The sequence below is a fragment of the Canis aureus genome, chromosome 11, assembly GCF_053574225.1.
Source record: "Canis aureus isolate CA01 chromosome 11, VMU_Caureus_v.1.0, whole genome shotgun sequence".
Lineage (NCBI taxonomy): Eukaryota > Metazoa > Chordata > Mammalia > Carnivora > Canidae > Canis > Canis aureus.
The window spans coordinates 70,757,282-70,785,051 of record NC_135621.1 but is presented as its reverse complement, the minus strand read 5'-3'; the positions used below and the strand labels follow the sequence as shown (position 1 = coordinate 70,785,051).

At 46.9% G+C, this 27,770-nt stretch overlaps 1 protein-coding gene across 2 annotated transcripts in view; it reads right to left on the bottom strand.

The window, feature by feature from the left end:
* The window catches only part of ANTXR1 (ANTXR cell adhesion molecule 1), a 197,460-nt gene extending 171,657 nt beyond the window's left edge, over window positions 1–25,803 (bottom strand). Inside the window, exons 1-2 of one of the 2 annotated variants that reach the window (XM_077915704.1) lie at window positions 25,555–25,803; window positions 841–912 (exon numbers count right to left, since the gene is read on the bottom strand). In XM_077915704.1, coding sequence (XP_077771830.1) covers window positions 841–912; window positions 25,555–25,706 — 224 coding nt within the window. In that variant the 5' untranslated portion in view covers window positions 25,707–25,803. The remainder of the gene's footprint in view (window positions 1–840; window positions 913–25,554) is intronic. The other variant, XM_077915703.1, reaches the window with a different exon arrangement.
* Between the last annotated feature and the right edge of the window lie 1,967 nt (window positions 25,804–27,770).

Below are 27,770 nucleotides of genomic sequence, written 5' to 3'. Positions count from 1 at the left end.
CTTCTTCTTCTTCTTCTTCTTCTTTTTTTTTTTTTTTGACAACCTCTCTTCTGAGATGAAGAACCTTATTCAAAGGAGTTTATGGTTAACTCACATGGGTTGGAAGACTCTACAGATGCCATGACACAGGAGTGGAGCTGCTTTAGGATTCACAATGATAGGACAATTTTACCAAAGGCCTTGATGACTAGCTTCAAGCACATCCACGGAGCTACAACAGCTGTGTCATCGCTTGGAGGCTGTACCCAAGGAGGGTGAAGTGACCTTCTTTCCTTTACTAGAGGGCATCTATAGCTACTGGAAAGTAGGAGCTCCAAGGCTCTGCAACCTTTATAGTGATGATGTTCAAAACTGCATTCTCCTCCCTTGGAAAGTGGTGTCAAGAATGCTCAGAGAATTCTATCTGATGGGACATACAGGTAGGCTGGCCAACACGGTAGTTCACTCAGGACTGAGGAGAACTCTGAGAATGCGAGATTTTTCAGTGCTATAGCCATGAAAGTTCTGGGCAGACTGGGATGAGTTGGTCACCTCATACCCTATACTGTTTACACATGAGTCCAGTTAGAATAAGTCAACTGGCCTAGAGTGGCGCAGCACTGTGAAAGGAATGCTGATGAAACTTCTAGAAGACTACATAGTCCAATAAGAGAGACAGAGGTAAAATTTAGGTCTTATAAGCAAAAGGTATTCTACTATGTGGTAAAGACGAAAGCAAAGCCAAGTCTCTGGTCCAACATGCGAGTCTACGTTTGTGAAAAGGCATGCCCACAGCCCTTAGAAGAATAACAAACTTAGGCCAGTTTGACTCCCGGCAGAGCACTAAACATTCTTTCTCACCTGATGAATTTATGAGCCAACTGTTCCACAAAGTAATAGATTTCATTCCAGTGGTGCAGCACACTTCCTGATCTAGGAAAACAAAAGCAGATGTTACTGAATCAGGTGTTCATTTTTCTTTACCTTGCATCATTTCTCTTTATGTTCTATTATTTTACACCCAATCTATCCATTAACCGGGGTTATTATCAGAAACTTCCGTAACTTTGGAAATTATTTGAAAAAATGTTTAGACTCAATGTTAGAGTTCCTTAAAATTTTGGTAAAGAACTTCCCTTCACTCTACCTTCTGCTCCTTTCACCCGCGCTCCACACACTAATGCAATATATAAATAAATAAACAAACAAATAAATAAATAAGATCCCTGGGTCCACCCAGATCCACAGGTCAGTTTTGAATCTTTAAGAAACCATTATTTTTGTGCTATCTAAATTATTCAGTGATTAGAGAAGAAAAATAATTCCAATGTATTTAAATGAAATTAGCACAAACTAGATGCCGGAACACACAAAGATAAACAAATCCCCCTCCTCAAAAAGAATAGAGTTTCATTGGTAAATATAGATGCAAAAATCTCTAAATAAAATATTAGCAAAACAAATGCAGCAGGAATCCAAAAGAATGATAATTAACTAATCGGTGGAGTTTATTTCGGGAATGTATCGATGGTTCAACATTTAACAAGAGCTAATGTAACTAGTCGCGCTGATAAGTAAAAGAAGAAAAACTATACAGCCTTTCATTATATTAAAAAAAGGAATCTTTTTCCTAAAAAGGAGGGAAGCGTTCTCTAGGACCTATGGAATTGTGGAATTTTAGATTTGGAAGGGAGCTTCTTTATTCCCAAGATTGACTTCTGTTTTTACTGATACCATTTACTGCAGCTTCGATTCAGCTTGTAAGCGTTTCCCCTAGAGCCCATACTCAAGCCGCCGCAGTGACGGCGCAGCAGGTTTTTCTATCTTATTCTTCTGTGTAGCTATGAGGCCCCTTTCTTTTTCCTTGAGAATCCGTGTCGGCTGAGCTCTGTGTTTCTGCTTATCATTCTAAGAGTCGTTGAGGTTAAGAGTTTGCACCATCTACTCTGAGATTTTGTACAGTTTCCACTGGTTTCAGATTACTTTTTAAAAATGCACTCATTTACCTCAATTTTAACTTCTAAGGAATTGTTGCTGTTTTTCTTTCTTTGTTTCAGATTATTTTATAGATATTTAAGAAGAATCTGTGCAATAGATCTCGTGCCTTCCTTTCCATGGTACAGTATCTCAATAATTCTCACTCCGATGGAGTGTATTTCCATCTCTCTAAGAATTTACTTCTCTCTGCCCCACATCCAGAAATGATAGGTCTGTCTGATCCGAGCAAAAGTGACACAACATGTCACAGTCATACAGTGAAAGACTTCATATCATAAGGCTATCTCACTTTCCCCAACTTAATCCAGAATTTCAATTCTAGGAAATATTCTGAAAGGATGTTTTATAAAGCTCAAACAGTGACTCTAAAAATGAAATGAAGATTAAAGGTCTAAAGGTAATCAAGGGAATTGTGAAAAAGAACAATAAAGCTGGAAAACTTGCCTTATCAGATATAATGACCCCGTATGCACAATATGTAATATAATGGTGGCACCCATGAGATAGAAGAGAGAACCCAAACCTCGATCTACATGGGGTCTTGCTAGTTAGTGAAAAAGGGGATTCAAATGGAGGACAGAGAACTAATCCTTTTATAAATGATGCCGTGACGATGGATCTCTAATTGGAATAAACCAACTAGATCACTGTCTCATACCAAATGTAACCCAAGACGTACTAAAACGTAATGGAGACAGAACATGAAGACTCCTAACTCTGGGAAATGAACTAGGGGTGGTGGAAGGAGAGGTGGGTGGGGGGTGGGGGTGACTGGGTGACGGGCACTGAGGTGGGCACTTGACCGGATGAGCATTGGGTGTTATTCCATATGTTGGCAAATTGAACACCAATAAAAAATAAATTTATAATTAAAAATAAATAAAACCTAATGGGAGGGGCACCCGGTGGCTCAGTGGTGGAGCATCTGCCTTTGGCTCAGGGCGTGATCCTGGGGTCCTGGGACTGAGTCCTGTATGGGGCTCCCTGGAGGGAGCCTGCTCCTCCCTCTGCCTGTCTCTGCCTCTCTCTCTCTGTGTCTCTCATGAATAAGTAAATTTTTAAAAAATCTTTAAAACTTAATGGAAAAAACAAAACTTTAAATCCACTGGGCAAATTATAGAAGGAGACTTTGATGTCCTCAGGTTAGTGAAGGGTTTCTCTAGCTAGGTACAGAAAGTAGGAATCATTTTTTATGAAAAGGATAATTTTGACTACATGAAGTATCTACAATTCTGAATGACAAAAGGATGCCGTAAACAGGTTCAAAGACAAGAAAAGAGTGAAAGAAGAGGTCTGCAACAAATAAAAAAAGGCAAAAACTTTGTGCCCAGGATATGTAAAGAATTGGCAAAAGTGAATATTAAAAGTCAAACAATAGAAAAATAGAAAAGGATCTGAACAAGCAATCCCCCAAAGGATAGTAAATCAGCATTTGAAAAACACTGAACTCTTCTAGTAAATACAGAAATACATATTTAAACCATTGTTTGGGGGAAGAACAAGCAATTTCCTGTGGCAGCAGGATAGAGCCCTGCAGAGTAAGGGGTGGGTAGATGGGCAGATGGGGACAGGGATCCGGGTGAGGAGGGAGGTAGAGACCTCTCCTTCTTAAAAAAAATAAACCTTTCCCAATAAACCTTTTCCTTTCTGGCCTCTCCGCCTTTACACATATTCCAGCTGCTTGGGACACTCCAAGTCTACGCTCGTAAACTCCTACTCATTCCTCAAGACTCAAAGCAGTCTCTGCCTCTTGGCCTTGGCCAACAGAGATGGGGCTCATTGCCCCTGCCCCATGCTCTCAGGGCACCCCGTCCATCTCAGTCATTATCCTCTGATGTTGGGTTGCAATCACTTCTTTTTCATGCTTTTCTCTGAGGGATTTTAGGATATTTGCCTCTCCAGCATCAACCTGCTTGTTCGATGGAAGAAAGAAGAGCATGGAAAGAAGAAGCCTCTATTGCTCAAGGAAGCCTCTTGATCTTTTGCCAGCTGGACACCAGCTCTTCCGCCCTCGTTTGGATAAACACTCTGGGTTTGGTACTCAGACGGCTCCAGCCGATTCCTGTGACCCCGCATGAACCTGAGGAGCCTTCCCAGATGGGTCAATGACTCTAGAGCATAGCTCCTTGGTGAATGGGACTACCTAATCGCCAACAAGGAAACCTAGTGGCAGCTGGGAGTCTCCCAAGAGCTCACCAGAACTGCATATACTAGCCCTGGGCTTTTAACCTTTGGAAACCTTTGGAAATCCTCTTTCATTAGAATCCTGGCCATGGGCAGCCCGGGTGGCTCAGCGGTTTAGCTCCGCCTTCGGCCCAGGGCCTGATCCTGGAGACCCGGGATCAAGTCCAACATCGGGCTCCCTGCAGGAAGCCTGCTTCTCCCTCTGCCTGTGTCTCTGCCTCTCTCTCTCTCTCTCTCATGAATAAATAAACTCTTTAAAAAAAAAAAAAAAAGAAAGAATCCTGGCCATCCTCCTGGACAGGATTCAATTGAATACTAAAAATCTCAAAGACTGGTCTCGGCTGCTTTCCTCCAGCCATGGGGGTAGATGGTCTGGTCCTGGGGGTCCTGGTGAGGGTCCAATGCTAGGTAAGAGCCTCAGAAGACGCACCACATGGCCGATAAGCCATAGTCCAATCTAGAATTCTACAGCTCCTTTCCACTGAGATTTCCTTGAACACTGGTCATCTGTGCCCTCTTCCGAAATGCAGTGTCGTGTTTTGCAGCACAAGTACTGTCTGAGGAGTAGGGTGAGATGCTTAGTGATTAGAGAGGAATCCCCATACTTCATCCCAAGTTTGAGTTCCTTATTCGCAGAGAAGTCCTGCAGCATGGGAGTGGCCCTGGGAGCCGAGGGGGCCAAGTGGTGGTAAAATAGGGACTCGATCCAGAACGGAAGGGACTATTCTTGGCTATCTGCGTGAAGGGCAGAGGTCTCGAGTAAATCCTCAGGGTGCCATTTCTTCGTTCTCAAGGCCTTACTTAACAGCCACAAATCATTTTGCATTCCTTTACTTACCCAGAGCCACTCGATCATAATTCACACTATCACACTCTCATAAAACACTTCATTTTCACTATTCTTCTATCTGACTGACACGTAAAATGTATACAGTTTGGTGAAATTCCTGTGATCTGTGAATGCTGGGTACAGAGGAAGATCCAAGAAATATCCTCAAGTGTTAAGAAAAGTCCGCATCTATCTGGAAACCTTCTTGCTGATGGGCAGGCATTGTATTTTCTCAAGAAGAAAATGAGACCCCGAAGACAAAACTAGAGGTAAGGAGAGATTGACAGGCTTGCTTCTCCCTTCCCAACTCTGCTAATAATGGCCCTGAGACCGCTGAAGTTTGTGGTTTCATATTTACACATGATCATTCTTTACACAATTATATAGGATAGATACCCTTTAGGGGACACATTTGAGATGTACATAGTCTGTTCCCTTAAGCATTGAGGATGAATGTAGCTTCTAAGATTCTGGAATCCAAACCGGTTTTGTCTTCTCTGGATTACCAGGGGATCCCAAGGGGCCTAAACTACTAAAGGAGCTGCTGCGTCTCCTTACCCCACACATGCACACTCTGTCCCACCCCAAGATTAAATTGCACCCTGGGAAAGGAAAGAGCCCTATGTCGGGTGCTTATGGTTTTAGCATGGAGGTGAGCTCATTGGGGGTGGTGCTCACGCTTAACCAAATCTGCAGGAGCAAAAGGCTTACCTGCCTGGTGCCACAGTCCTGCTCCTCTGCCTCATTACCACCCACTGGCCATAGCTAGATTCCCTAATCCTTAATTCTAAATACGTCATCCATGGAGCCTTGGAAGCTCTTCACTGTGACCTCACTTAAACTTCTGTCCTTCTCCCACAGGGATAGATATGTTGGGTCTTTGACTCGATTTGGATGTTCTATTAAGACAAGCATGTCTCATCTGCACTTTCCCTTATAAACTGATTTCTGGATTGGAATCTGCCCTAATAGCTACTCCTAGAACAATCGATCCAGGGTGATGTGTCCATGTTTGGACCGCTGGCTTCCTCTCAACCCTCAGGACCCAAGTAAATTCCCGGTCACAGCCAGGAAAAGTAGGGTGTTGGATGGGGAAGTGGAGAGGGCAGATTCAACTCCAGCTTCTCTCCACCCTACAACATGGAAAACATTTCATTTATCATGCCAACCTGTTTAAGAGTTAATGATCTTAAAATCCCAGCTATCAGGTCCTGATATTATCTTCAGGCAGTAATGGCTCACCCGGCCATTGTTACCAAAGTTCCAAGGTAGAAATAAAAACGCCTTCTTAGTCCAGATATATGTAGTACTTGGAAATGTCCCATTGGACTCTGTTCTGTTTTTTTTTTTTTAAACTGCTTTTGAGACACAGTTGCTAGGCAAACAGTAGTCGGAGAGCTAAAATGCCCATGTTCCGGAAAATCAGCAGATGTGAAAGATCCCTGTTTTGACTCAATTAAATCTTAGCTCAAATGCAATTCTAACCCCTGAAGATTTCCATGATCTACAGTGTGGAGGAATCAGGCCCCTTCTTGGGATTCTGTGCCTTGGTTCCACAAGTGCAAGCCTCAGTGAAATTTGAAATTTAAGTGGCCTCCAGAAATTCTGCTTGAACACAGTTCTGAAGAGTCCTGTGCTTGCAGGTCCATTCAACGGACCTGGGTCTACTGAAAATCAGAGTCAATGGGGATGCCTGGGTGGCTCAGTGGTTAAGCTCTGCTTTCATCTCAGGGCGTGATCCTGGAGTTCAGGGATCGAGTCCCTAAAGGGGAGCCTGCTTCTCCCTCCTCCCTCTGCCTGCGTCTCTGCCTCTCTCTGTGTGTCTCTAATGAATAAATAAATAAAATCTTAAAAAAAAATCAGAGTCAATGTCTTCTCACACCACCTCTGACTTGGCCTTGAGAAGGGTTACCCAGATCATGGGATGGCAAAGCTACCAGTCCTCACTACTAGCTCCACAAGAAGGTAGCTGCTGGGGGCAGCTCCAAAATTTCTCACTTATTTTTGTTTTTCTACGACCTCTCCAGTGTTTGGAACATGCTCAGAAGTCAACACATTTTTGCGACATTGCACTCACTGTGAGCTCCCAGTGAGATTCCGCACAGAGCCTAGCACTGCCCTCAGATTACTGCTTAATTACTTCCAAAGGTCTAATATGCAAAGAGTAGGAGCAAAAGAAGAACTCCGAGTCTCATTCTGATTTGTTTTCTGAAATACATTCTTTTGTGCTTATGTGAGTTTCCAAACCTCCCTGTGGTTAAGCTCCTTAGAAAACACAGGCTCTTTCCATTAGCCACACACACAACCGGAGTCAGAAAGAATCAAGTGGGCCAAATTGAGTTTCGACTGTCCCCCCTTCCTTTGCACATGGGTTAGAATAAGACGAAAGGGAAAACAGAGCTTGCATTTGGAACCATCACCCACGAGTCTTTAAATCCTGGAAGAGAGAGCTGCTCTAGCGATGGAAATTATAAAACTGACAGTCCCACTTTTCCTTAGCCCCACCCAGCTGAAGTCACTGATGTCCTAAGTGACCCACCCAGGTCCCCCGCTCATCCTGGACGGGTGCGCAGCCTCAGGCGCCACTGAGTGGGACAAGCAATTAGTTCGTCCGTCAAAGGTCCGGCGTTCGTTGGCCTCCTCCCTCTGCTCCCCAGCTTCTTCGCTGGCCTTCCTCTCATTCCTCCTAACCTCACATTGGGCTCCAATTGGCCAGGGCCCTAAACCCAGCCCAGGCCTTAGCCCTTATCCTCCTATTACTAACGGGGATCAGGGCCAAGCCTCCCTCCTGCTTCAAAAGCTTAACCTGGACTCTTGCCTCTATTCCAACTTCTTGAGACACCAGTCCAGACCCAAACCAAGCCACTGAGCCCTTGGAGTTTGGGGGCTCCTGCCTGTGTGGCAGAGACCCCAGTCCAGGATGCCCAGCCCCGTCCTACCGACTCGTGACGGATTCTCCCTTTAGTCAATCTGACAGATGGCTGTAAAAACAATGACTTTCAAGCTGTAGAATGCAACGTATTAGTGATTTGGGAAATCATTTGGGTGGGATGTTGCCAACATTAAAAACAAAATGAAATGGAACGGAACAGAAATCTTAGGATCTATCGCATGCTGCAATAGAAAGTAATACGTGAAACTTCTGGCCAATTATGTGCAAGTAATGGAGAGAGAGAGAGAGAGAGAGAGAGAGAGATTTAAACTGTATTTTTTTCTGGTGGAGCAGATCAAAAGGGTATTATGATGTAATGAGTAAAATATGTACTCCTTTAACCTCTGCTAGTTTGTCTTTTCCAGCACACGCACACCAAGAAAAACCTAAAATATGATATGATATCAATTATTGGCATGTTCGGTGCAAATTCAATACAAAATTGTAGTTGTTGGGCAGCTGTTCAAAAGGTATTTCCTATCATTAAAACGTGGGATATGATAAGTGAGACCCCCCAGGGTACCCGCCAAAGGCACCAATGTGATCTGTGGGTGACCACCAGGCCATGGTGAGCAGACAAGGGTCCGGTCAGTCCTGTGGCTGCCAAGGAAGTCAGAGGCCCCTTCCGTGAGCATGCCCAGGGGTGCAACAAGCCAGATGGGTCCGAGAAGGGGGGTGCAGGGCAGGACAAAACCCCAAACCTAAGTTTACTGAATGTTTAAATTCTTGCACTGGGTTAAGAATTCCAATTTGGAAAAAAAGTCGTCGCCCCTCCTCGCCGTACCTGCACCCAGCAGGAGGGTCTTTCTTGGATAAACAAAGCAGCTGCAAATTATTTTCTACATTTCCAAGTAGAGTGAAAATAGGTTTTTTTTCCTACTCTGAGCCACATAGATTTGTAATTACTGCGTTTCCTTACACAGAATTGTGGAGCAATCTACTCTTGAGGCTGTTCAGCCCGGCAGTTAGAGCACGGCCTTGGTGCGTGCTCATGTGAGTTCAGACTCTGATGGGAGTTCGAGCTCCTGCTCTTCCATTTACTAGTGTGACATCTGAACAAGATGTTTTGCTTTCTTACACGACAGCTTGCTCCTTTATGGACGGGAATACTAGCATCTGCCTCCTAAGGATGGTTTTAAGGACTCCATGTCCTGTTCCAGGGCGCCAAGCACCCCGCTGGGAGCACGGTGCGCCCACGGGACCCGGGATCGCGGACTCCCTGCCCACTTACATGAGCAGTCAAGTCCCAGCCACGAGACCTGAAGTGCTCCCTTCCTTACCGGCACTGACACTTGGGATAATCTCTTTCTGAAATATCTGCAAGTTTTACAAATGGAAATGGGTCTTCATTATAATTTTTATTTGGATGTATTTAATTACATGCCACGGATTTTTTTCATATTTGCTGTTCATTTTCTGTTTTAAAAAACACTGAGTATCAATGAACACCAACCACATAATTTGCAGAATCCAGCGCAAAACGAAACGGAGCTCCTCTTTTTAAAAAATTACTAAGGATTTCAAGACGGTGACAGCAGAGCATTAATCTAAGCGCCTGACCCTTGTGAGCGTGGGCTCCTGGGTGGCGGCCCAGGTCTCGGGCCCTTGACGCTGACCCTGCCATCCACATGCTTTGCCCATTTTCTGTTGGGGTGCAAATGTTTCCTTAGCTCAGGGGTGGGCAGGGCCAGACAGTAAATATTTTACACTCCGGGGGTGACATGGTCTCTATGGCAACTACTCAAACCCGCTCTTGTGACACAAAGGTGGCCATTGATAAGACAGACAGAAAGTAGGTGTGGTGATGCTCCAGGACTATTTTATTTACAAAAACAATCCGCAGGCCATAGTTTACCAACCTCTAGCCTAGACAGTGACTTTCAGTTTTCCTCATTACAAGATAATATAGAAAACTCTATATTTTTTTCCTGGTAGCTGAAGTTTTAGGGTACTTTCGCTACTCATTTCCTGTTATTTATTGCTGAGAATGTGAACTGGAAAAATTGTGCCTTAAGATATATATGGAGCCATTCTTTGTGACTTAATAAATATTTCATGGGTCTTTGAAAGTTTATTCTCAAAAAAAAAATGTTTATTCTCTGTGAAGTATAGGATTCAAATCTATTTATTAAAACAACCTCACTATTTTATTTTTTATTTAAATTCAATTAGTCGACATGGAGCACATCATTAGTTTCAGATGTAGTGTTCAATAAGTCATCAGTTGCATATAACACCCAGTGCCCATCACATCGTGTGCCCTCCTTAAGCTTCATTAATTATTATTCAGACCTTCTATGTCCTTTGAGTGCTTAAGTATTCAGAGAGATGTCTTTTCAGATTCTGCTGAGAAAATAAGTTAGTTTTCACCTTTGTTGGTCAAGAATAGATGAGGGTTATCTTAATACATTTCCTAAATATTGAGCATTCTTGCATTTCTAGGATAATTTTTACTGGGTGTTGGTATATTATGCTTTTACTCCACTGTTAGTTTTATTTTAATGACATTTGGTTTGGGATTTAAAGTCTTTATCTGGGGCACCTGGGTGGCTCGGAGGTTGAGTGTCTACCTTTGGCTCGGGTCGCGACCCCAGGGTCCTGGGATCCAGTCCTGCATCAGGTTCCCCATGAGGAGCCTGCTTCTCCCTCTGCCTGTGTCTCTGAATCTCTCATGAATAAATAAATAAAATCTTAAAAAAAAAGAATTTAAAAAATAAAGTTTTTAATAAATTTGGTCAGGAGTTTTACATATGAACCTGTCTACTTTAGTAGATATTGGTACCAGATATATGCTAGCTTTCTAAAATAAATTGGGAGACTTTCTGTTTTTCTGTTTTCTAGAAGAGTATAATACTAAAATTTTCTGTTCTGTGATAGAACTTTCCACAAAACCAACTGGTCCAAAACCAAAGGACCTATTCACAAAGGGAAATTAGTCCCTCTCAATGTCCAGATTCTACTGGGGAAGGGCAAAATTGGAAAGATCCAGAATTTCACCTAAAGGAATTTTTTAAAATCACCACTATTAGACTCTTATTATCATTATGGTTCAAAATTTAGGGATTTCCATTCCTCCCACTACCCCGTAGGGAGACTTGAGAGGAAGAAGAAGAGTTTGAGAGCTAAAAGTAAGCTACATGTTTTCTTTTGTTTATTTGTTTTGTATATGCATGTAGTATGAGCATTTTTTTCTTATCCTGTGTAAAAAATTTACATTTTTCCTTTTTTCTTTTGAGAATCTATTCTTTTTTGTGTTTTATTGCATAGCCTCATATTAACTTTTCCAGGGCCAATTACTTCTATTTCTTTTATACGATATCTTTTTCTTGTTTGGTATTTCCAACATATTCTCCACTTGGATGTCAATATTTTCAAGTGATGTTTTTTTCAGAGAGGGTATGTGGATGACATACATTTTGAATTTTTTTATGTCTGAGAAAGCCTAGCTATGGAATTTAAATGCCACATTTCACTCAGGACTCTATAATTATTGAGGTTTTCTTTTGAGTATTTAATGTTGTAGATGAAAGAGACAAAAAAATCTAATGTCAATCTGAGTCTTGCTTTTTTTGTTTGCAGGGGAACGGAAACCTATTTTTCTTTCCTTTTTGGAAGAATGTAGACATTGCTATTCATCACATATTGTAAGAACTTATCAAAGGTTGTGTACTTGGCGAATCCTTTAAAAATTAATAAGGCTGAGTATTTGGTAAGTCCTCTAAACGTTCTCTTTTCTCTTCCTAGAATTTTTATTGTAAATATAGTGTATATAGTTTTTGTATAGTGTATATATATAAATTATTGTGTATGTGTGTGTGTGTATACATATCCCGTTCCTAGGCTTTGTATTACTTATCTCTTGTCTGTCATTTTCACCTCTGTATTCTTTCTGCTTGAGTTCTAGGAAAAGTTTCTTCTGAGGAACTGAATTTACTTTCTGCAATATTCAGTATGGTGGACATTGTTTCCAATGGATTTCAATAGTCAGAAATAGCATATTTTCTCTCCAAAAGCTTATTTTCAGCTTGTTCCTTTCTCATGACAGGATGCTCTTGTTCGTTGATGCATTATCATCTGAAAATTCACTGACAATACTAATTAGACATATATTTGCCTAACTGGCTTCACTGGTCATTACCACTTCCTTTAACTAACAACTATTACATTTAAATATTTTTTTAAAAATCTTGATTCACTTTTTTTGTAATTTCTTGAAAATTATCCGTACTCTCCTTTTTGGAAGAATCCATATCTATTTGAAAATGTTTTTCTATATTTTTCACATGTAAGGGACATCTTTGATAAATATAACATTTTAGGCCATAAATTTATCCATCAAAATTCTCCACCATTTAATGTTGCAGAGCTTCCACAGGTAACCTGTGTCTTTTCCACTCATAAAATTCTTCTTTTGTCATTGAAATTAAAAATGATCACAAGGAATGCCTAAGTACTCATCTCTTTCTTTTTTTTTTAAAGATTTTATTTATTTATTCATAGAGACAGAGAGAGAGAGGCAGAGACACAGGCAGAGGGAGAAGCAGGCACCATACAGAGAGCCTGACGTGGGACTGGATCCAGGGTCTCCAGGACCACGCCCTGGGCTGCATAAACCGCTGCGCCACCGGGGCTGCCCCAGTACTCATCTCTTTTAATTAGCTAATTACATTTGATTGCTACTTGGTAAGCCTATTCAATCTTCATTTTCAGGTTTTTCTTAAATCAGGAAAGTTCTATCCACTCTTTGAATGTTTCTTCTAGACTATTCTTTAGCAACTGAAATTATCTGGTATATTGGATACCTATTTTTGTCATTCACTATTTATCATCTTCTCTCTCATCTTTACCTAACTCATTTCCCTATTCAAATTTGGAGAATTTCTCAAAGAAGCCTTCATCACTTATTTCATTTTCTGCATTGTCAGTTCTGCTCTTTACTGCTTCTAGGGTGACTTTACATCTTTCCCTATTATTTCATATTTTGTTAACTGCTCTAGGTTCCTTGTCTTCACATCCATATTTTATGTTTCATAAAATTCTCATTTTCTTCAACATCATTGAAATTATAATACATACAATGCTAAAACTGACCTCTTCTGCTTTGAAAATTCTTTCTGTATATACGTTCTTCTTGGACCTTGGGAATTTTGTTTAATCCCTTGTTTAAGTTGCTGAAATCGTATAGTCGGCCCTATTGTCATCCTTGAATGTGGTTAAGGTGTAATTGGGTCTGGTATTTGCTTCCCAAATAGTTTTTTGTGTGTTTTTTTTTCTCATCTCACATTTATAAACTTCTCTAAGAATTCAAATCTGAGAAGGGAGTTGGTTTTGATGGTTTAAGTAACCTTATGTTATTGTTCCATCACTTAGAGAAGAGTAGCGGACGGAGTGGACACTCATCATTTCCCACAGATAAATATCATCCTTGCAAGGTTTGTGTGTGCATTTTGGACATGGTTACATCCATCCAGCTTGCGATTTGCAGGAGTTTTTGGCCTGGTCTCTACTTCAGGTTCATCTTTTGTTATAGCTGACATCTTTCCTGATCCCCACTATATCCACAGAATCAAACGCGCCATTTCCCTGGAGACCCAGGATCTATGGGGAGGACTCAGTTAAGCTGGGTAGAACTACTGTCATGAAGATGGCCGGTGCTCATGAGTTCTCTCTTTTGTGGCTTAATTGCCCCTTGATTATCCAGTGCAGCTGCTTTTGCACAGTCAGAAGGGCTCCAGGGAGATGGTTCTCATCCCTCTTATGTCCCACTCTTCACTTCAAATTCACTTCCAGACTTGGGATTGTTCTTGGGGCTCCTTCCAAATCTTCCTCTACATGTTTTCTACAACTTGGCAACAGAGTTGAAAGTAGATCCTGGCTGACCTCCTTCAAACTCCGTCCATCTGTTCTGTGTCTGGTGGAATTTCTTACAAGTGTGCTGCATGTCAATGTCCTTAGTCTTTGGATCTGATGTAGGTTCCCCCGGTTGCCTCCTCAAGACTTTTTCTTTTTAGAGGGGTGGAGCAGCTGTAGATGATAGTGGGGTAGGTGGTGAAGGAGAAGCTGTGTGTTCAGATTCCTTTTCAGAAGTCATAAACAAATTGTCTTTCTTATCTCCCACTAAGAGCCTCAGGTCATTAAATTTTAGTTTCATCATTTATGATGCCCTGAAAGTGTACTTCCAAAAATCACCAATGCCTTTATTTCTACTGAAGCATACAGCCTTTCTCAGTTCTCATTTTGCTGGATGCCTTTATAATATGCATAAATACAACACACAGTATTTATTGTTTCAACAAACTGATTTCTGAATGCCTAGTAGGTCCTTCTGAATCTGTAAAGATTAATAATTCCAACACTTGATATTTCTTAAGTATTTACTAAGCATCAGCATTGGGCTGAGCACTCTATATGCATTGCCATTTAGTAATAGTAGCTGGCACTTCTGAGCACTTTCTACATGCTCATAGGATTCTGTTCAAGGGCACAACCCCCCTCTGTGATAATATTATCTCTCTCTCTTTTTTTTTTTTTATTTTTTTTACAAATGAGGAAACTGAGTTCACAAAGAGGTTAAGTAACTTGCTCAAGGACACACAGCTAGTTAAGTGGTAGAGTTGGAATTTGAACTCAGGTGTCTGGTTCTAGAGTCCACTTTTAGTCTAAACATCATGTTCATAGTCTCCTTTCTGGTGTTTAAACCTGTGCCCTTAACACCTATGCAACAGTGCCTCCCCACGGAGGGGTCAGGAAATGCACAGTTACAACTGATAGTGTTAGGTGCCAAGATAGCGGCAAGTACCAGAAAATTTCCACAAATTGTATGGGAACTTGGAATTTGGGAGTGGGTATACCAGGAAAGGCTTAAAATTGAGGCACTTGATGGGAATCAGGAGTGCTGAATTGGTTGACCATTTTAATGGAGTAAAGCGTGCAAAGAGCTTCAGCAGTTTGGCCTTCAATGGTCTCCCCTTTTGTTTCTTTGACAATGTCTTTTATGACAATTAGTAATCAGGATGGCCGTGTAATTTAAGATCCAAACAAACATTTTCAAGAGTAAAGTAAGAAGCCATTAATAATTGTGCTGGGACAAGAAGCATAAACCAGTAACGTCCTGGGACATGCATTTATTGATTAGTGTTTAGATTATGGCTGTGCAATGACATCTTGAATTTCCTTTTATTATTTTGACTGGTGTGTAGTTAGTTATAGGATATATCATTTTTATTTGTTGTATGATTTCCGTAAACTTTGCATTTACGTTCTCTTGTATGTGAAAAGTGATGGCAGGATGATTATGATTATGATTATAAAAGGATTCATAATCCTTTGGCACCAAGGTCTTGGGAAATCGAACTCCGTATGAAAACGAGGTTGACTCCCAGATCTTGGTCTAAGTGGCTGGGTTTGCGGTGATGTCAATCACCAAGACTAGAAATAGAAGGGGAGATGATATTATGGGGGAAACAGTGGGTCATCCCTCCACTGAAATTCTCTCTCCTTGCCTCAGTGGCACAATTCTTTGCTGGTTCTTTTCTGACTGTTCTGGTAACTTCTTGGCATTATTTAGTGGAGTTTCTTCCTTGGTGCAGACATTCCTGTTAGCAATTCCTCTAAGGCTGGATCCTGGCCATCTTTGTCATTAAACTCCTGACATTTAAAAAATCCTGATATTATCTTGATATTATCTAGATATTATTTATTATTCGTATTCACATTTTTGACTTACTACCCTTGGGCTAACACCACTCAAGACTTTATTCTCGATCCCAGTGTATAAATCCAGCTGCCGACTCAGCATCTCCACCCAAATGTTCCACATGTTCAGACTCAACACGTCCACACCGAGCCCTCCTTCCTTCTGAACCCTATTTCTTACCCTCTCAATGCTTTCCTCTCCCACATCCCATGTAAATCAGGTCCTAAGCTCCTCACAACAAAAGAGCTCTCAATTTCATTTATTCTTTTCCTCATTCCTACTTCAAGAAGAAGTGAAATATAGATAAAACACACACATAAGCTTCCTATTGTTGTCTGTAGAAAACTTTAATCCTATTACCTATTGCTGACATGAAAATAATCCACTCTTCCCAGATTCTTTCCCTGTCACGTTCCCTGTCATGCTTACATCACAAGGATGTGGGTCACCTTACTTTCCTGTATGTTACTCCTTTGCCAGAATGTCTTTTTTTTTTTTTTTTTAACTTGGTCACCTGACAAAATCCCGCTGAATGTTCAAATCCTAGATCCAAAGCTACCTCCTACAGGAAGCCTCCTAAGCCTCTCTCATGTCAACCAAAATTAATTATTTCATCAACTGTTTCCCCAGCCCTTTGTCTCTTTATTAAACTGTGAAATCTTTGAGAACCAGGGACCTCTTGGGCATTTTGAAATTCCAGAAGTTTGACACCGTTTGAAAATTCTGCATTGAATCGGAATATTCCTTCCCCTAAGCAGGCAGCTCTGCTCAGAATCTAGAGGCGTCTTTTGCTGGAGGACCACATCCTTTCTCTACACGGGTAATTACCACCACCACCAGGACCGCCAGCAGCATCATTACCACTACCATCTGTCCTCCGGGTACTCACATACCAAATGCTTCATTAAAGGTTTTAATCTAACATGATTTACAACACTTCCATGAGGCAGGAGTTTTAATACCTATTTTATTGATAAGAAGACTGAGGTTCAGAGGGGCTAAGTAATTTTCACTAAGGTCACAAAACTTGGTAAGAAGGCTGAGCTGGTGTTTAAAGCCAGAGATGTCTGATACTGGAGTTGGCTCTCTTAACCCTTCTGCTTGAGCCTTGGTTTACTCCCATGAGGCCCTCGGACCACATTTCATGCATGAGGTCTTGACAGAAAGGGGACTAAGGACTACCAGCAAGTGCCATGGCTTAGATATGCATGCACCTGTGATAGGGCCGGGGCACACTGAAGGGCAGCGCATGGCCTATCTGACCTCTGCTCTTCCTTCTCCATGTCAGTGGGGCTTTCCTGCCACTGTCTCAAATAAGAACTCTGCTTGGAGTCCAGCTCTGGGGTATCTGCTGCCCCAGCTGCATCCTCGCCATAGAGGAGAAAGGTCATCATCACGGGGCAGCTTCCCTTGTCTTCCTGTTCTATCTTACCACTTATTGTGGGAGGGAAAGACCCACATCAGAATCACCTGGGAAGCTTTTCCAAAATAGACACGCTTGCCCTAGCCTCCTCAGGTTCTGGGGGGGCGGGGGGGTCTTGGTTGGGAACTACTGGTTGAACACATTCACTTCTGAGGTCTACGATTTCCACTGGCCCTAATCACTGAAACTTCTTCATTTCTTCCAGAAAAAATGCTCAGATGTCGCCCAGGGGTGCTAGGAATCAACATCGTTGGCGTGCCTTGCTCTGCCCTGCAATCTTTCAGCCAGGGGTTCTCAACCTGGGTGGTACAATCTCATAGGAAGGCGTTCAGAAATAAACGTAGAGGCGTTTACTGATTGGTTATCACAATGACCAGGAAGGCTGATGGCATTTACAGAGGAGGGATCAGAAATGCTAAGTATCTCACGTGCCCCGCAAGGAAAAAAAATGTCCCACCAACAATGCCGACAGCAACCTCACGGACAAACACATTTGGTGTTTGATTCAGTGTTTGAATCAGCCTCTGCGATACGCTGACATCCTCTCGGCTCAGCGGCTGCAGTGCTGTAGTGTCCTGGGGGCTGCCCTCCCTTGCCAGCCGCTCAAAGTCCTGATATTCCATAAACTAGGGAACAAGAGATTCTTAGTTTTCAGATATTCCTGTAATACAAGGGTGGCAGGGAAGCTTGTCTAACCTTCATTTCTGCTTCCCATTTAACCTAATTTAATTCCCTGCCCACGAAGATGTGGGCGGGAAGGGAAGAAGAGAGCAGGAGCCAGTTACTGCCTTATGGGCAGATTTGAACTATCATGTCTGACAGTACTCCCAGGTTGATGAATAAATGCAAGATCTAGCTCAAAACCAACCCTTTCCCATCAGCCTTATGGATCCTTGCCCTCTCTCAGTGACTACTCCTTTCTTGCTTACTCAGGCCAGAGCGGTGTATAATTACAGGTTTGCAGTAGAGGTTTTTAATGCCCACCCATATCTGGCTTTCCTCTCCTTTTAGATACGTGGGAAGATGAAAATTTTCACCCTCTTTCCATAGGGTGAGCCCAAGTGGCTGGTTCTGACCAATAGATTGTCAGTGGAAGGATGCCTGGCAGTTCCCATGGGGGCATTTCATCACCCCAGCTGAGAGACCCTCAGCATCCTCTTCCCTCGTAGCTGTGACGGTGGAAGCTGGGGTCAGGAAGGCATCTCCACTAGCTTGGCTCCCAGGGCAACTACTGCGAGCAGAGCCCCTGCTGACCGCCCTCCGACGTGTAGAGTGGCAGAGATTATAACCAAAGGTTTAGATCTTTGTTGCTCTTCGCCACTGAGATTCGGGGGGATTGTTTGTTACCACAGCATAACTTAACCTATCCCGATCGATATGGTGTTCTTTTTTGCATGTTTAGATATTTTTCATCTTTGTGCGTAGATCATGAGTCAGAGTGGCTTGGGTTTGAGGCTGAATTTCACCACTTAGAGTGACCTTGGCTCACCTTTCTAAACCTCAGTTTCCTCATGTGTCAAATGGTGCTCATGACTGTACTAACCTGATGTGGTTGTAAAGATTACACGGGGTAATACAGGCAAAGTGCTACACCGCAGTGCCTGGCGGGTAGCAAGGGCTCAGTAAACGTCACTTATTATTTTTCCTTATTGCTGATCTAAAATCAATTTTATTGCCCCCTTCCCCAAATCCTCCAGGAGCCTTGAGCTTTGGCTGCCCTGAGTCCTTCTGCCTAAAAAGCAAATAGTCTGGGACTGCTTCTTGCTTCTTTTATATTCCCTATAGCCCCCAGAACAGGGACACGGAGTTATCCATATCTCTGAGTACACACTTGTGATTGGAATTGAGAAAGTACTTATGTCAAATGAATGAAAGAATCAGCCAAACAGATGAAACCTAATTCCCCCCCCTCCTTTTTTTTTCAGTATAAGACTGGCATGTCTGGGAAATGTCAGGAAATGCCCAAATATCCACTTGGTCTTTTGTTGCCAAGCGATCGCTGGGAAAGGCAAAATCCAGTCTCTTGGCCACACATCAAAAATAGACACACATTCTAAATCAGCAGAAAGCAAATCCCATTTGCACTTATGTGACAGGCAAGTCTTGCTAAGGATGCCAGAGTTTGTTTCTGGACCTCTGGGAGCCCTTTAGCACTTGAAGATGATTACAGGTTATCTTAGGAAGGGCGCCTTCCTCCAACACTCCTGGATTCTATTCTCAGCTTGACACTGAGTTTTACCAGGTCTCCCCGGCTAAGGAAACTAGAGGTAATTACCTGGCTGACCCAGACAGAAATACACAACACTTACGCCATATTTACTTTTATTTTTGACCCAATTTGAAGGCAGTTCTACCATCTATTACCTAGTCTAATAAGTCCTCTCCAAACCTGGAACCTAACTGGAGAAACATTTAAAACCAACCACAAAACCCATTTCAATACAAAAGAAAAAGAAGAAAAAGAAAGAAGAAAGAAAGAAAGAAAGAAAGAAAGAAAGAAAGAGAGAGAAAGGAAAGAAAGAAGAAAGATTACAGCCCCTGAGAAACTTTTTTTTTAATGATGCCTTTTAGAATTATTATTGTAGCATTTTCAAAATACCTTGTAATGGCTCTTTGTTTCCTTATTCCGAGCTCATTTTGCGTTTTCATCTCCCGAAGCCCTCTTCCTAAGTATCCCTGCAAACTGCTACCCCTGTGAATTCCAACACACGTACAGGGTCTGATTTCCTTTTTTCCATCAGGTACAATCTGAGCAAATGAACACATATGTGCCCTGGCAGCGCGTCGTCCTCAGGTGTCCCGCATGCACGCTGGAGGCCCACCCATCAGCTAAGCCCCCCGGCTGGAGATCCCCAGGGCTGCGCGGGGTTGGGGTCCCCCCAACTTGCAATCAACCCAGGCGGGTCTGAGAGCGGAGCAGGAGCTCCTCAACTAAGTGATGTCGTGATGCTTTATGTACCGTCATTTACTGAAACCCTGACGCAGGCCTTTTCATGCCTGGAACCCCCCCAGCCCGTCTAGGGGGCCTGCATGTGCCGGGGGGCCTCTCCCACGGCCAGCAGCCCCCCAACCCCGGGCTGAACCCGCCTTCCAGCGACAATGCCAGCGCTCGCCTCAGGACCGAGCAGGGTCGTCCTCGGGCACATGTGAGGATGCGCAAGAGTCGGGACACCTCGCTCCTGACTCTAAAGGTGTCTTTTCTAGCTGGTAGTTGATGGGAACCCAGGGGCGTTTTCTCCGGAAAATGATGCCACACCTGGTGGCCACGTCCCCAGGCCCGGGTCACAGGACTGTGCTGGGCCCCCGGCCCTGGAGAGTGAAACCCAGCCCTGGCCCTACACACCAACCCCACTAGGGGGTCATCTGGTTGTGGTGCCAGCGTGGGGCCGCGGGCGGGGACGGCATGGGGTGCCCTTGAGTGGGGAGAAGGGAAGGCAAATGTGGGCGCCAGCGGACGGGAAGGAGCGGCAGGAGGAGCTGGGGAAGGAGCACGCGCCGGGCCTGTGGGGGGTCCCACGATGGCAGGGTAGATCTGGGGCACAGGCTGTGGCTCTGGAAGGTCCTACAGAGGGAGCTCTGCGGTGCTTACTGCCCCCCCACCCCCGCCACCGATGGTGACCTCCGTCTGAAGTCCGGGGCCTGCACGGCCGCAGCCAGCCCTTCCTGAGGCCCGTGACGGAGAGTCCGCTTCTCCCACTCCCGTAACCAATCGTTCTTATAAAACAGACCAACAGGATCCGTAAGGGTGTCGTGGGGAGGACCCTGGGAGAGAGGACGGGAGCCCTCCGGCCGTGGGCCACCAACGGAGGCCTTCGTCCTTCGTCCGGGAGAAGCCAGCGCGCCTGGACGCTTCCCTGCTGCAAGCGCCTTGGGAACGCGACCCCGATCCCCGACTGAATCCCAGCGTCTGCCTTCCTGGCATGTTTAGGCGAACACGGAATTCGTCGGTCGAAAGCCTCGGGAGCCGGGGCAGCAGCCCGGCGGGTACCGCGGAAGTCGGGGGTCACCACCAGGCCCTGCGCCCCGCTCAGAGGACGCGACGGGCCATCAGATGTATAATGTGGGTCCTCTCCGGGCCACATGCATCCGGCTAACACCTGGAATGAGCTGAGTTCTAATGTCATGGAAAAGAAGAGAGCCATCACCGGGAACCCTGTCACAGGGGTTGAGGCCTGGGACAGAAAGGTCCCCTGTACAGGGGCTTCAGCCTGCAGCCTGTCCCGCCGGCCAAAGTATCTCGGATGCCCGAGGGGAGTCCGCGCTCCTTCCCCCGCTACTCGCTGAGCCTGGGTGCTGGGCAGCACCCTCCGAGAAGGTTCTTGCTAGGGCAGGAGACCGTGTCTTCAGGGACCCCCCGGGGCCTCTAGGCAATCGCTGCGGTGTAGCCCATCCCGGGCTCTGAGCTGGACAATCCCATAAATCAGCCGGGGCCGAGATGGCAAGCTAGGAGCGCGCACCCCATCGAGTACCAGCGATTGTTTCATTCAGCGAACACTCTCCTTCCTCAGCCACAGGACAACCGAAGCCGCCAGAGGAGCGCATCTAAGCGTACAGGGAGGTGCCTGCACAAGGGCCGCATTCTCTCTTTCCTGGAGCATTTCGGGGCCCCCCTAACGTCCTGCACCGTATCCTATGATGCATTTGGAAATTTATTCCGGGATTAGATAGTGAAGAAGCAGCAGCCTCTACAATCGTATGCTGGGAGCCCAGCACGCTGGTTAGACAACCTCCTCACACTTGAAACAACTTTTTTTAAAAGCTCCAAGTGACTTATTTTCGTTGAATATAAAAGTAGCATATGCTCATCATAGAAAACTTTGAAAGTTCAGAAAAACACCCCAAAAAAGAAATTAAAAATCTTATCTTCTAGACAGAAATACAATTGAATTGCCTGTTCGGTAAATCCAGAAATACACGTGTGTCCTTAGCTTTTTCACAAAAGTAGAATCGTAATGTACGTAACATCGGTGATTGTATTTTCGCCCAAGGGTACATGACGAGCATGCACAGCAAGCATGTCAATACTACGCCGTATCATGCCTCACTTAATAAATAAGTTGTTAGACATTTAGGTAACTTTCAGCTGTATTATTATAAACATAGAGTCAACATGGAACAACATAGAGTCACTTGTTTGAGACCATCTTGGATTTTTCCTTTTGGATGGAAAAGTAGAGCCCCCCCCCCCTTTTTTTTCTAAAAAAAAAAGCCTTTGATACATGTTGCCAAATCACCTTGTCTGCACCATCCAATGCAGTACCCACATGTGGTTGTCTCAACTAAAATTAATTAAAAAGAAACAATATAACAAGTTCACTTCCTTATTCACAGTAGCCACAGGTCAAGGTGCTCAATAGCTAGGTATGGCTAGTAGACACACCTGGCCGGAGCAGGTAGAGAACATCTCCATTATCACAGAAAGTTCCTTTGGACAGCCTGGAAAGACTACACAGATTCACATTTTCCTTAGTAAGATATGAAAGCGCCTTCCTCCCACAAGTTGGCCAATATCAAAAATGGTAATTTTTTTAAAAAATCTTTGCCAACTTAATAAAAATTACATCTTGTTCAATTTTTTCATTTCTTGACTAGGGAAATTGAAATTTTTTTGCTTGTTTACTGATTTTCATGTATCTTTTGTGAAATATTTATGTACCATGCCTGTTTTCAACTGGGGTCATCTTTTTAAAACTGCTTTTTCTATATTAAGACCAATCTTTAAGGAGCAATTGATGTCACAAAGTTGTTGTGACTTTTCATTATCCTTTATCTCTGGCATTTTTTCACTTATGGAAATGGAAAATTTGAGTCTATTTAACTATCTTCATAGTTTTTTTTATTGCTTCTGTCCTGTTTTGAAAGCTCTAAGCCTAAGATTACAGTAATAGCCATTTAAATTTTCTTCCGGTTGTTTCATCCTTTCATTGTAAACATTTAAATTTTCAGTCCTTCTGGAATTTATTTTGGTGTGTGGTGTAAGACATAAACCTAATCTTTTTTCTTTTCCCATGTTACCATTTGTCCAAGAATCTTTTTTTTCCTTCTTCTTTATTTTAAGTAGGCTCCATGCCCAGCATGAAGGCCCCGAGATGAAGACCTTGAACTAAGATCATGGGTTGGACGCTTAACCGACTGAGTCACCCCAGGCGCCCCAACATTTTTTAAAATAAGAAATGAATTCCCCACTGACTTGACCTTCCACTAAATGCTCTCATATTCCTGGATTTCCTTCTCGATGTTCTATTCTGCCTATCTGTTTTTTGGCCTTTACCATCCTGTTTGTAATAATTTGCTTTATGGTACATTTTAATATTTGCAGGCCTCAGCATGTCTTCATTATCTTTTTTCCTAAAACTGTTTTTACCAGGTTTTTGTTCCCTAAGATAAACTTAGAATCGTTTTGTTAAGTTCCTCTCACCACCAAAACAAATTCTTGCAGAACTTTGATTTAAAAGTTTAATTCAATTCAAATTAATTTGGGGAGAACTTGATTTTCTCTACTGTATATGGAAGCACTCCATTCAGGGCCCTAGGGGTTCTGTCTATTTTTTTTTTTTTTTTCAAGTCTTCCTGTATGTCCTGCAGAAATGGCTTTTAGGGGAGGGGAAAAAAAAAAAGGTGCAGCACCATGGGCACCTCTGCCTTTTCAGACACAGCCTCTGAATCTGTGAGCTGTTGCTCCCAGCCACTAGAAGCAACAAAAGAAATTCCATTTTTTCGGTACTGGAGTATATTTTCAGTGTCCACTTTCTCATAAATCTCCAAGAAGGAGACCTCGCTTTTCATCCAAAGAATCTGGAGTTCAAAACAGCCCTTACGGAAAACTCAAACTCCAGGGGCGACTGCAAAGCACATTTGGTGTCTCGCGGGCCAGCTTATTTTGCAGGACTCTTTTTCCAGCTCGCAAATACTTTCCAGTCTGTGAAATGCATCTCCCGCCCCTGCTGGAGCGCGGCCTCGGGGGCACCGGGAGCCCAGGCAGGGCAGTGGGGCGCGGGCCCCCCAGGGCCGGGGCTCAGCAGAGGGCAGGGGCTTCGGCGGCCACAGGGGCTGGGCCAGGCCTGGGGGCGGGGGTCCCGGGGCGCTGTCCTCCCCGGAGCCCACCCGTGCAATTGCCCCCGGGGGGGGATGCTGCCCCGCCGGGCCCGCGCCCCGTGTGCCCCCCGCGCTGCGCCCCGAGGAACAAAGGCCGCGCCCGGCGCAGGCGGAGCGGGTGCTCGGGTGGGTTTTTGTGTCGCCAGCCGCCCTGCAGCCGCGCCGGGCCCGCGCCCCGGGTCTCCCCGAGCAGATGCAGCAGGGCCCGCGGCATCCTCACGTCCCCCCCCCACCCCGGGCTCCCCGGTCCCACAAGGCCAGGCGGAGACGGGCCCCCGACGGCCCCGCGGGCTCGGGAGCGGACGGTGCGGGCGCCCCCGGGAACCCCCGGGCCTCCCCACCCCGGGGCCCCTGCGGCCCGAGCCCCGCGGCAGCATCCCCCAGCCCAGGCTGCAGGGCGCGCGGCACTTACTTGTCCTGGATGAGCTACAGGTCAAAACCCCCCAACAGGCTGGAACCTCTTGGCCACCCCAAGCCCCGCGGCAGCATCCCCCAGCCGAGGCTGCAGCGGCCCCCGGCCCCCGGCACCTCCGGCCCCCCATCCCCCCCGCGGCAGCATCCCCGAGCCGGGGCTGCAGCGATCCCCGAGCCCCCCCTCCCCGGTCTCCTGAGCTCCCCCGGTCCCCCCGACCCCCCCGCGGCAGCATCCCCGAGCCCAGGCTGCAGCGGCCCCCGAGGCTTCCCGGCACCCCAGCACCCCTAGTCCCTCAGCCCCCCGCGGCAGCATCCCCGAGCCCAGGCTGCAGCGGCCCCCGAGGCCCCCGGCCCCCGAGCCCCCAGCCCCCGCGGCATCCTCCCCGGGCCGGGGCTGCAGCGCCCCCGAGCCCCCAGCCCCCCGAGCCCCCCGAGCCCCCAGCCCCCGCGGCATCCTCCCCGGGCCCAGGCTGCAGCGGCCCCCGACCCCCCAGCCCCCCCCGCGGCATCCCCCCCGGGCCGGGGCTGCAGCGCCCCCGAGCCCCCAGCCCCCCAGCCCCTCGAGCTCCCCCAGTCTCCCCCCCAGCCCCCCGCGGCATCCCCCCCGGGCCGGGGCTGCAGCGGCCCCAGCTACCCCCCAGCCCCCGCGGCATCCTCCCCGGGCCCAGGCTGCAGCGCCCCCGAGCCCCCAGCCCCCGCGGCATCCCCCCCGGGCCCAGGCTGCAGCGCCCCCGAGCCCCCAGCCCCCGCGGCATCCCCCCCGGGCCCAGGCTGCAGCGGCCCCAGCTACCCCCCAGCCCCCGCGGCATCCTCCCCGGGCCCAGGCTGCAGCGCCCCCGAGCCCCCAGCCCCCGCGGCATCCCCCCCGGGCCCAGGCTGCAGCGCCCCCGAGCCCCCAGCCCCCGCGGCATCCCCCCCGGGCCCAGGCTGCAGCGATCCCCGAGCCCCCCGGCCCCCGGCATCCCCCGGCACCCCCCGGCCGGGCCGCCGCGCGCCGCACTCACTTGTCCAGGATGAAGTAGAGGTCGAAGCCGCCGTAGCAGGCAGCGCCCGCGTCCTCCCGGCGCCCCCCGTGCGCGGCGCAGAGCAGAGCCAGGGCGGCCCAGCCGAGAGCCTGGAGGCCGCGGCCCAGCGCCGTCCGCCGCGCCGTGGCCATGACCCGGGCCGGTCAGGGACGCGCCATCCGCCGCGCTCCCCGGAAGCAGAGTGGGCAGGCCCGGGGCCCCGGCACCTCCGCGGCCGGCCGGGCTCGGGGTCCAGGCGCGGCCGCTCCTCCTCCGCCTCCGCCGCCGCCGCCTCCGCCGCGCTGCTCCCGGCGCCGACCCGCGCGCCTTTGTCCCGGCGCTTAAGTACCGCGGGGGGCGGGGGGGGGCGCTCGGGGCTGCTCGGCCCCGCTCCCTCCCCGCCCCCTCCCCTTTCCGACTTCTTTTGGGGGGAGCGGGGGCAGGGAAGCAAGCTCAGAGGGTGCCCCCTCGTGGCCGCTCCCGCCCCGCCCTGCCCGGCATCTCCCCGCGCGCACCCCGCTGAGGCAGGGAGCCTCCCGCGAGCGACCGACCGCCTCCTCCAGGGAGCCCACCTGGGGCGGAGGCTCTGCAGACAGGCCTTCGTGCAAATGAGTCAGATGAATTAGGGGCGCGCGGGGCCTTGGTGACCTGACCCCCTCCCCCCCCCCCCCCCAGCGACCTTCCTGTCCTATCAGCGCAAAACAGGCGGTGGGGGCCAGGCCTGTGGCTGGGCATAGCCTGGAGGGTCCCCAGACAAGGACTGCTCCGCGCCTGGGACAGCCGGGCCTTCCAGAGGGTCCCCATCCCCAGACTTTACAGATTCCCTGACAGGTTCTTCTTTTCAGCCTGTGATTTTTTTTTTTAATTTTTTTTTTTTTTTTTATGGTAGTCACAGAGAGAGAGAGAGAGAGAGAGAGAGAGAGGCAGAGACACAGGCAGAGGGAGAAGCAGGCTCCATGCACTGGGAGCCCGACGTGGGACTCGATCCCGGGTCTCCAGGATCGCGCCCTGGGCCAAAGGCAGGTGCTAAACCGCTGCGCCACCCAGGGATCCCCTCAGCCTGTGATTTTTGAGGGTTTTTTTTCACCGTGTCTTTGACTTAGGACAGGGAGTGAACAACTCGCAAGGGCCTGGACCTTCCAGATCATTCGGGGACTGGCAGGGCAGGCCAGTGGGCACCTTCTGAAGCAGGGATCCTCTGCAGAGTGGATCCAGGTGGGAGCTCAGCTCAGCTTCACAGATCTTCCACCCCACCCGCGGCCCCCAGGGAGGCTTCAGGCTCCGTTTCCCAGCATTGTTTCTCCACACACACGTCTTCGCCTCCATCTGTGATGCTCTAAGGCACTTGGTCCCTGGTGTGACCATCAGTGGCAGTCCCCCCCCCCAGGTGTACCACGGAATCCTAGTGTCTTCACCAAGCAATAGTTTTGTTGCCAAATACGTTTTGGGGTTTCATAAAGCATTGCACTGGCCTGCCTCGAAAACGATCCTCAACGTCCCTTCTTTCCCGGTGCTAACACACCCCCACACAGTGGATAAAGACCGATTTATGGGCAGTCGGTGAGATATTGCAGAAACGATGACGCGTGACTTCTGAGGCGAGGTCACAGAAGATGGTGTGGCTTCCTTCTGGCTCTCTTGGATAACTTGCCCTGGGGAGCCCTTTGCCTTGTCCAAAGGTCACCCGAGCAGCTCTAGGGAGGCATCCATGTGGCAGGAAGCTGAGCTGCCCTGCCGATAGGCAGCAACAATTTGCCAGCCACGTGAGTGACCCACTTTGAAACTGGACCCTCCGGCCCCAAGTTGACAGATGACTGCAGCCCTGGTCAACATCTTGACTACAGTCTTGTGAGAGTCCTCAAGCCAGGAACACTCGACTAAGCCAAGCCCAGGGAACACTCAACTAAGCCAAGCCCAGATACTTACGCGCTAGAAATCAGGAGCTAATTCTAATTGTGTGTGTGTGTGTGTGTGTGTGTGTGTGTGTGTGACTTGTTATTCCATTAGAGATAACTAGTAGATGCCCACTATCACATCAAAGCGTTGAGAATTTCTTTAAAAAAATATTTAACTGTGTTTTCCAGGCTTACTTGACCTTGAAACTGTTCTTTTCAAACAATACCTATTGACACCTACACTTTGGGAATAACCGCCCTCAAGTAAAAATAACAGGGAGGAGATGAAAACACTCTAAACTGTGCAGCTCTTGCTTTTCC